Raw genomic sequence first — 10,307 nt, forward strand, 5'->3', positions numbered from 1 at the left:
TGCCAGCATGTTGGCCTAACCCTGAGAGATGCTAAAGCTCTGCGGCTTGTATTGTCTTTAGTTGTGGATGTTCAGCACTTCTCCGGCTCAACTCTTAAAAATTTTATAGCAACACAAGGGATCAAACTCATAGGACAGTTTGAAATGGTGAAATTTGCAGCTCCTTTTGCCCCTTCCCTTTTCACCACCAAAGCATACATGTTACACTTAGATAGCATAGATTTTAACTTAGGCTCACAACGTACCACTTACACACCCCTGTAACTCATCACCTGTGTTAGATAGACTTAATTACTCAAATTCAAAGTTGGTGCAGTGCAGACTCAGTTGCTGAAAGATGATCGCACTGAATGAAAAAACCCTGTAGCAGGAAGGTATAGGTAGTTGTAAACTAAAGTAGATCATCCATTACTTTAACTTGCATCTCCTTGGCATAAGTTACGTTAACTTACAGCTACTTGACACTGAGTAAAGGAGTCTGCCTTCACACCACCGCTGAACTAGTTTCAGAGTTTAAAACTAATTGTGACAAAACTCAAAATTTTGACCATTAGGTTTCTGCTTGTTGCAGTTTTAGTCTGACATTCCTGCTTCTGAAAGTTCCGTCATGACAAGTAATGTAAAGCCCTGAATATTTTTCTGTCCCCTTCATTTTTGTCTGACACAGGACAGCTACACTGTGCAGTTAGCCCAGGTAATTGGCACCTGGGTCTGAGCATTTGAGTTAGCCTAGCCTGTGTATGAGCATTCCCACAACAAAGCTGTCCCTCTGTTACTGTGTCCTCATTATTACTGCTCTCATCCATGAATGTCTGGGGCACAGCCTATGGGTTTTTGGTGCAGAAACTCTCTAATATTCTTTTCCAGTAAATTGTGGGAGAACTTCTCGGTCCTTTGGTGGAAATTGTGGGAAAGGATTTTGTAGGACTTTCAGCACACGAGTGATCTTGCCTGCATTTTCACTGCAAAGTAGGCAAGTTCTAGCCTGAGCTAAACCACAGTCCAAATAAGCACATGCTTGAGGGTTTTGTGTGTGGATGAGAGTGGTTTGGGCAAAAACATGTAAGAGCATGGGCTAAGACTAACTACAGTGATGACATTCCCACAAGTGTCTGATCGTTTTTCAGATTGGTTTCTGTAACTATGGTCTACTTTAAGAATTGAAAACCATAATCTGACATTCCTGTAAAATGCATTGTATGTGACGTATTGACAGCAAGATGTCTCAGTACAGGACTGTTGTGTTAGTATGAACAATATTGAAGAGATTTACTTTATTTTGTCAGGAACAGAATCGGCATGCAAGAGAGGAATCACTTGCTGATGATCTCTTTAGGTAAGGGATTTTTTTGTTAGTGCTTTTAAAAGATCTGATATGTTATACCTCACCTCACTTATTTTCTGGACAAATTTCAGTTTTCTAATTAAACCGTGATGGCTAATGCTCCATTGGCGGCCTCCTTTCTTGAGACCACATCTGAGTAGAACGTGGCATCCTCTTCTGCTCTTTCCTAACTTTCTTTATACCTTAAACTTCATCAGTTCCTGGGCCATACATGACTCCTTTTAATGTAATGTTCAAAACGACTAGTCTTGTTGGTAATTAGAGCCTTTTCAGATAGAATTGTTGCTGCGTCATCTCCGTCCTATAAACTCCACTTTAGCCCCTAATTCCAGGAACCTGGGCATTAAGTTTGAATCAAGAGTCACTTTCCTACTTGTGAGGATGCAGCTTTCCTTCCTGCTATCAGAGTTTGCCAGTGCCTGTCTCCCTATTGGTTGGAAGGTTTTGTTCTGGCTGAACCAGAGACTCCCCTTTCCAGCATAAACAAAACTAGTCCAAAATAAAAACAGATTGCTTGAGTTATAGTGCTGTAATCAGAGTCTGGGGGGGACCCTCTCCACTTTTCACAGGGGGGCTCATACCTTTTCACACAGGGATCCTAAATGGGCCTTTGCCCCATTCATTTCCAGGCTTCTGCCCAGGCTGCTGCTTCGGCCCTTTCTCCATGAAAAGATCAGTACTGCGCTTCCCTCGTTTCCTTTTTGGTAGAGAGACTCTCAGCAGGTCTTGCCATCTTCCTGATCTCTCTCTCCAGAATAAAGCAAACCTTTTTATATCCAGCATGCTGTTAGAAGCCTACAGTTCCCCTGGTTCTGTGGCTTCTGATTGGACTACAGGTCACAGAATCCCCCTGTTTGGGGCAGGGCCCATGCCACAGGAGTGAGGTGACACCTCTTATCCTGGCTCAAGACATGGTTATGTTGCTGTATCTTGTACGTCTGTAAATCTACCCTGTGTAAAGCACCTTCTCTTCCATAAACCCTCTTCACCAGTTTTCTGCTGATATCCTCATTTTACTTTTACTCCTCCTCCCCTGTCTGCCCTCTTTAGAGACATTAGATTCTTCTTCCACACTATTCCTTGGCCAGTTCATTCTCTGCCTCTCTACATCCTCTTTTCCTAGGCATGAGTCTTAATCCAATCTCTAATAATAAACAAAAATGGAAGCCCACTGCTAGGCAGTCTGCTTCTCTTTATTCAGTTTTTCTCTTTAAAAGTCACTGTATTGTTCGGCACTGTTCCAACATATGCAAATTGTATGATATGTATTGTAAACTATATAGTTTACTTGTATGTGTATGTATAGATTGTAACCTGGAATGAAGTATTTTATGATTATTGCTAGAGCTCTTTTTTTTTTTTTTTTTTTCCCCCCCAGTAATCATGAGAGTGACTCTCAATTCACACACATTCACTTAGTTAAATCCTTATTTGCAACTTCACCAACAATATGATTGTTTAGAAAGAATTAATTTTTAATTGCTCGTTAAACCTGCTACTGTTGGAACTTTTAACTAGGGGTGGAAGAACCCAGAAAAATTCCAGCTCTGATTGTTTAATTTTACAGTGGGTAAAATTATGCAAAAATCACAATTTACAGAATCCAAACTCCTCTGTAAAAAAGAATAGAAATGCCTGAGCAGTAGAATAATGTATGAGTAGGACCCTAGCATTCACAGCCATGCAGAACGTGTCACGGACCATGAAATCTGGTCTTTTGTGTGCTTTTACCCTATACTATACAGATTTCATCGGGGAAACCAGTGTTTCTCAAATTGGAGGTCCTGACCCAAAAAGGGAGTTGCAGGAGGGGTCACAGATTATTATAGGTGGATTGCGGTATTGCCTCCCTTACTTCTGCGCTGCCTTCAGAGCTGGATGGCCAAGAGCAGGGGCTGTTGGACGGACACCCAGCTCTGAAGACAGCGCCTCGCCAGCAGCAGCGCAGAAGTAAGGGTGGCAATACATAATATACCATACCATCCTTACTTCTGCACTGCTGCCTTCAGAGCTGGGCGGACAGAGACTGGTGGTTGCTGCCTGAGGGCCCAGCTCTGCAGGTAGCAGAGCAGAAGTAAGGGTGGTAATACCATACCAAGCCATCCTTACTTCTGCGCTGCTGATAGTGGTGGCTTTGCCTTCAGAGCTGGGCTCCCGGACAACCAGCAGTAGCGCAGAAGTAAGGGTAGCAGTACCACACACACACACCCACTCACCCACCCCTTTTGGGGTCAGGACCCCTACAATTACAACACCGTGAAATTTCAGTTTTAAATAACTGAAATCATGAAATTTACGATTTTTTAAATCCTTTGTGAAATTGACCAAAATGGATCCTGAATTTGGTAGGGCCCTAGATATGAGACTAAATCTTGTGCTTAGTCTACAGGTATTATTGCAAAACTGAATTAAAGAATGCTGTTTGCCATAGAATGTTTGTTGTGAAGTGGTAGTAATAAGAGCACAAATCATCAAAGAATGCCACAATTTTTATCATCAAACATGTTAGAATACTTTCTTTGTTGCCTTTATAAAACACCCTTCACCATAGTATTCTACCAAGGCTGCGGTTTATTTTTATGCTGCTTTTGATATTTAGTTTTAATATTTACTAGTGGTTCTGTGTACTCCCTAGCTACCACATCTGGTCCCCCTGTCAAAGACTCTGCATGTCCCTTCTTCCCACCCACCCTTATTTTTTCTTTTTCTTTGTCTGGGAGCTAATAGTTTGCAGTATTGTTGTACCCATCTTAGGAGATACTAGATCATTCACAATGTCAACATATTAAAATCTACTGGGAGGATTGGCAGAGGTGAGGGGTGCAGTGGATGTTATGGTGATGGCTGCCGTCAGCCAGTTCTTTTATCTCTAGAGAATTACAGAAGTGGTTGAAGTTGCTGGGTCTAATAACCATATGCAAGGGGCTCACCCATTTTCCCTTCCCAATTTTCACCACAATCAATAGGCTGCAGCCCATTGCTGCCTAGAACATTCTCTGGGAGTTCGGAATTGATCGGATGCAAAACTCAAAAAATTACAGCATTATATTCATGTGTACCTCATGAGGGGCACTAAATTCCCCAGTAGCAACTACGTAGTATTGCCAACTTCCCGAGATGAAACATCAAGTCGGACCTGCAAAAGTCATGATTGGCCCAAAAATCATGACATTTTGTAAAAAGATTGTATTGCGTTTTTTAGGCCAGTCTCTTGATTTTTGAACTCCCCTACCCATTCCCAGGGTATGTGTATGGGACAATTAGTATTTGGCCCTGCTGCAGGAGCTCTCACTACCACATCTGCCTGTCTCCTGCCCAACGGTTAATCCTGTCCTCCAGTCCCCCATCAGTTCTCTCCCCACCCAATCCCCTCAATTCAGCTATCCCTCAGTTCAGTTCTCCGGTCCCCATCAACACCACCTCTATCAGTTCAGCTCCCACACTCCAGCAACCCCCGCCGCCCTCAGTTCACCCTCCCAGCACTCATCCCATCTGCTCAGAACACACCATCAATTCAGCGCCCCCACCCTCCTCACTGCAGTCTCTAGCCTCACCTCTGCTCTTTAGTGTTCTTCACCCTCCCCAGGTCTGGGAGGCTGCAGTGGGTCCCTTCTCCTACTTCCCAGGCTGGTAGGGGAGCAGCTGCCATGGCCACGCCTCGGGCGGCTGACAGGATTTCAAAGTAAAATTAAGCCTCACTTTTAGAACTCTTAAATGGCAGGAGGTTTTTTGTTTGTTTGTTTGTTTGTTTTTCCAGTTGATTCAATTGCTTATTCGAGGATTGGCCCTCCCCCTTCTTTATGTCCCAGGGCTCGGCTACACTAGAGCAGCGGTTCTCAAATTTCATTGCACCGTGACCCCCTCTGACAACAAAAATTACATGACCCCAAGAAGGGGGACTGAAGCCTGAGCCTGCCACCTGTGGGGGGTCGAAGCCAAAGCCTGGGGGCTTCAGCCCTGGATGGTGGGAGCTGTAACCTGAGCCACGCCACCCGTGGCTGTAGCTGAAACCTGAGTCCCACTGCCCAGGGCTTAAGCCTTCGGGCTTCGGCTTCAGTCCCGGGCAGTGGGGCTTGGGCTTCAGCTTCAGCCCTGGGCCTGAGCAAGTCTAATGCCAGCCCTGGTGACCCCATTAAAATGGGGTCACGACCCATTTTGGGGTCCTGACCCATAGTTTGAGAACCACTGCACTAGAGAGTTTGTACTCTCTACTAGTGTAGCTGCTCTTAAGCTGACAGGAGAGAGCTCTCCTCTCAGCTTTACTACTGCAGCCCCCGCAAGCGGCGGTAGCTATGTCAGCGGAAGAAGTTCTTCCATCGACATAGCACTGTCCACACCGGCACTTGTCAGTGTAACTTAGTTTGTTCAGGGGGGTGATGTATTTACCCTCTTGAGCGACGTAAATTATGCCAACGTTAGCTGTAGTGTAGACATAGCCCCATATGAAGTTTCTTTTCCCTGCTGGGGTGTAGCCACAGTGTCTCTTCTCCCCACTTGTTAGTTTGATAGCTTTGTTTATCTGATATGTAAATGAATTCTCATTGTCTTTCAAAGTACTTTGGAATTAACTGCCAGATAGAGAAACCACATTCCTTGCTTGAGGGTGGGGTAACTCCTGTTTGACTGGAAATATGAAAAAAAATCCTGACATTTGAGAGCTCTATTGAGAGAGCATGTGTGAGGCTTAATTTTACTCAGAAATCATGACTCTCACAATCAGTTTACAACAGTTGGTATGTCTAACTAGGTGGGTGAAGCCAGACAATAGTTACACTCTCGACAACTCTCACAGGAAAATGAGAAAAGACAAAAACACCTTATCACCTCTGAGAGAATGATCACTTAGCAAAAAGTATTCAATCTCTGACCTATCAGTCCTCATCCTCAAAGGAAACCTGCACATTTTCAAAAGACAAGCTTGGGAACTTAAATTCATAACTTTGCTAGACACTAAAAATTATGGACTGAACAGAAAGAGTGGAATTTATGGCTTATTACAACAATCTATATCCCACAAACTGCCTGCCCAACTGCTCCCCACCGAACTGGAGGGGTAACAAGCCACTTCACTTTAAATCATAGGCACTGGCTTAATCAGATGCTGGGGGATGCTTGGCCCCCGCTCTCCCTCAAGCCCCAGCCCTTCCCTCGCCTCTTCCTGCCCCACTGCTCCTCCTCCCTCCCAGTGCCTCCTGCATACTGCAGAACAGCTGATCGAGGCAGGTGGGAGGTGTTGGGAGGGAGGGGGAGGAGCTGATCGACGGGGCTGCTGGGGAGCGAAGGGGGAGGCACTGATCTGCGCGGTTGCTGGTGGGTACTGAGCACCTGCTATTATTTTTCCCATGAGTGCTTCAGCCCTGGAGCACTCATGGAGTCAGCACCTAGGCCTTGAATGGTCCCTTGAAATATGTGTTAACTACTTATGCTAAATTATCTGTTACACCTTGTATTTAGCTGTTACACTAAGCACGTTTCCCAGACCTTTATATATCTTGAAAGCTTGTCTTTCACCAAGAAGTTGGTCCAATAATAGATTTAAACATTTTATTAAGATGATGTTAAAAAAAAATAGTGAACAGATTTGAGCATAGAAGTTTCTGGTTATCAGGGAATAACATACAGATTATCGAGGGTGCAAAGTTTGGTTTAAGGTAAAGTGGCATGAGGAATACATAATCTGCAATATCCCCGATTGGGGATACAAGGTTGATGGGTCAAAGTACAGACATTGAGATATGAGGGTATGAAGTTCATAAAGTGGCTATGTTCGGGTGTGGATTATAATGAGTGGATATGATGATAAGGATGGATTGACTCTCATCTATGTCACCTACTTTGTCTCTCTAATATCTTGGGACCAACACAGCTACAATCCTACTGCATACAGCATTATAGCCAGACAGACAAGCGGAGAAATGCCATTAAGTTGAGTGTAGGGCTATGTCTACGCTGGCAACTGAACGACAAAACTTTTGTCTTTCAGAGGTGTTAAAAAAACACCTCCCCAAAAGACAAACGTTTTGTCGACGACAAGTGCTGGTGTGAACAGCTCTTTGGTGGCAGGAGAGCCGATAAAGAGCAGCTACACTGCGTGCCTTTTAGCGACACAGCTGTAGCTACACAACCTTGTCGCTAAAAGCTTTGTAGTGCAGAAATAGCCAAACATCCTGCTCCAGTCAGCCAAAAAGTATATGCTGTATCTTTCGTTTCCCTATCTGAGGGAACTAGTAGTAGCTGTGGGACTTGAATTGCATGTTATGTGTAATTTAAACAAAATGTGATTTCGTTAAAAAAATAAAATAAAATCCTGTATGCTATTACAGAACACATTTTTAATTCACCAGTTGAACTAGTGATTTGCAGTATAAATATTATAGCATATTCAAACATGTAAGGAGCCTTTCCAAATTCTGAGTGTATTAACAGCATGCAGCCTGTGATAGTTATTCACAATTCATTCCCCACTCCCCCCCTCCCCCCCCCGCCGCCAAAAAGGATAAATGAGTTGCCTAGGAACAGCAGTGACCCGTAATACATTTCTAGTTAAGTGGTGATGTAAATTGGCTCACAAGTTGAGACATTTTCCTGTCTGAGAGAGAGAAAGAAGAAAGCTTAGTAAATGGAATCAGATTTAGGGGAAGTAAAACTGCCTGATCACTCGGTTGTGACTGTAACCTATTCATCTGTGAAAACAAAGCAGGTTAGAAGCAAAGAAGTGAAGTTTTTTGTTCGTGTTTTGGGCTGGGGGTGGGAGGCAGGCCTGGAGAGAAAAAAGGACAAGGTTTGAATTCAAAGTATAAACACATTCCTGGGCACTAGTTAATCATTTTGTACCCTATCAAAAAAGTTCATTAAAAGATCAAGCGGTAGGTAGGAGCTGGAGAAGAATCAAGTGTGGGAGGAGAAGTGGAAGGAATTGGTAAATGCTTCTGTGAACTGAGTTGTAGCATATGACATGGTCATTATCGGTAACTTCATTGTTATTGAGAGGAAGTCCTTTCAGTATTAGCCTGTGAAAATTCTTGCAGCAAGAAATAGCAGCTTTCATGGTGAAATATGTCTACAGATTTTCATTTGATTGCAATATTAAAGCATCTAAAACTCCCAGAAGGTAGTAAGTTACCAAGTTATTTTTAACCAAAACCACTCACAAATTCTAGAAATGGCACACAGTCCAGGTGTAACCCTTTTTATTTTACTGGCAATAAAAAAACACAGTGCTGCAAGAGACTGAACACCCTCAACATCTATTGACTTAGGTGGAAGTAGAGCGTGCTCCTGCCCTCGCCCTCATCAGAAAAGGAAATGTCAATTTTTAACTGTTTAAATCAAACATTTAGCTTTGAATATCTGAAATAAATAGTTGGTATCCATTTACTTATAACATTTTTTCCCTTTTACTGCAGATATGATCCTAATGTGAAAAGGAGAAGATAAATTCTCTTGAATTTATAATGAACCTACAGCAAAATCATCTTGAGACCATGGTTGCTGGTTCCAGTGTACAATATATACAGGAGGTTTAAATTCTCTTGTTGTAATAATTGTTTTAAGTCCTGCTTTTATTAAAGGAAAACAGAATCAGTTTTACGTTGTTTTGGCATTTCTAGAGTCCACATTTCTGGTTTGAAGACTTCAAACTCCTTTGCTTCAAAGCAGTGCTATAGTACAACATTAAGGCTTCACTTCAAGCCTTCTTCTGTCTGTTTGAGTTACACTTCTGCTATTACTCTCTTTGTTCTGAAAAAAGACCCAGTTAATTTGTTTAGCTCTTTGTGTAACAGTAATAATTTGCTGTACAATAGGGCTCAAAGCACAAACACAAACTACATAAAACAGACATGGTGGGGGCAGCAATCTCTCTTATTGGACCAACTTTTGTTGGTGAAAGAGATTACCTCACCCCCATCCCTCTTATGGCTCTAATAACACTGTAAACTACCTACAGTGGTTTAAAACAACCCTTTAATCTTAAGGTGACTTAACTTGAGCACCTGTTTGCATTTCTGCAACAGAACTGGCTCTGTTATTTAAAGTGAAACTTTATAAGCCTCTTTTAATGGGATGCAGGGTTTTATTTTAAATGTTATCTATGACTCTGCCCTTATTAGGTTTGAAATAGTAGCCACAGTATGGTTGTGGATGGCAGAATTCTAAAACTTTCCTGCCACTAGAGACAGGGATTTTATTCTGACAACTATGTTATCCAACTGGTAAACAGCATTGTTGTTAGTGTGCTCAGAATAAAATCTCTCTCCACACCAGGTGAAGGAAAGCCGGTCTAGAACCTGCTAGCTATGATTCGACTTGTGGTTAACAGGTCTGGTTAACTTTTTATTCACATGATGCACAGCATTAGATGTAGTCGAAGAAACTTAGGTCTGTGGATGGCAGCAGTGTTCACACTTGTGGTTTTTTTTTTTGATTACTGTTAAAGAAAACTGTGCCCAACTTATTCAGAGTCAGAAAATCAGGTTCCATGTGTTAGCAAGATGGTTACTGCCACTTTGAAATGATCAATGTAGGTTACAGCTATCAAACATACATTTATTTTTACATGTCAAGTAGTCAGAGTTTTTTTTAAATACCCCGATACTGCTTTTTCATAACAGGCTTGATCTAGATTCCAATATATAACTTTAAGTCGGCAATAGTCAACTGCTACTCTTGTGAGAGCACTGGATGAGCTGCTATGAATACATTATACCCTAAGTGTCTGGCTCTTAGGCCTTCGCCCCACCCACTGAATGAGAGATTTAACATAAACCCTTGACTTCTCTTAAATTGTTAAACAAAATAATCAGCATGCTGCTGTTTCCAAAGCTACTTAGAATTTTCAAAGTTGGTGTCTTCAAAGCTGAGGAGAACCTGAGCTTTTCAGTATTGTCATGTACCAAATTCATGAGTGAAGTTACTGTACTGTTTTATAATGAAAATATTCATTTTAAACAAAACTTCAATG

At 42.4% G+C, this 10,307-nt stretch overlaps 1 protein-coding gene across 5 annotated transcripts in view; it reads left to right on the forward strand.

Moving 5' to 3' along the window:
• Positions 1-8,930, forward strand: part of NBN (nibrin) — a 72,905-nt gene extending 63,975 nt beyond the window's left edge. For all 5 annotated transcript variants that reach the window (XM_054018844.1, XM_054018845.1, XM_054018847.1 and 2 more), the window contains 2 exons: positions 1,287-1,336; positions 8,752-8,930. In XM_054018844.1, the coding sequence (XP_053874819.1) occupies positions 1,287-1,336; positions 8,752-8,782 (81 nt within the window). In that variant the 3' untranslated portion in view covers positions 8,783-8,930. The remainder of the gene's footprint in view (positions 1-1,286; positions 1,337-8,751) is intronic.
• Positions 8,931-10,307: the final 1,377 nt, after the last annotated feature.

This window comes from Malaclemys terrapin, chromosome 2 (assembly GCF_027887155.1).
Source record: "Malaclemys terrapin pileata isolate rMalTer1 chromosome 2, rMalTer1.hap1, whole genome shotgun sequence".
In the NCBI taxonomy this organism is placed as follows: Eukaryota; Metazoa; Chordata; order Testudines; family Emydidae; genus Malaclemys; species Malaclemys terrapin.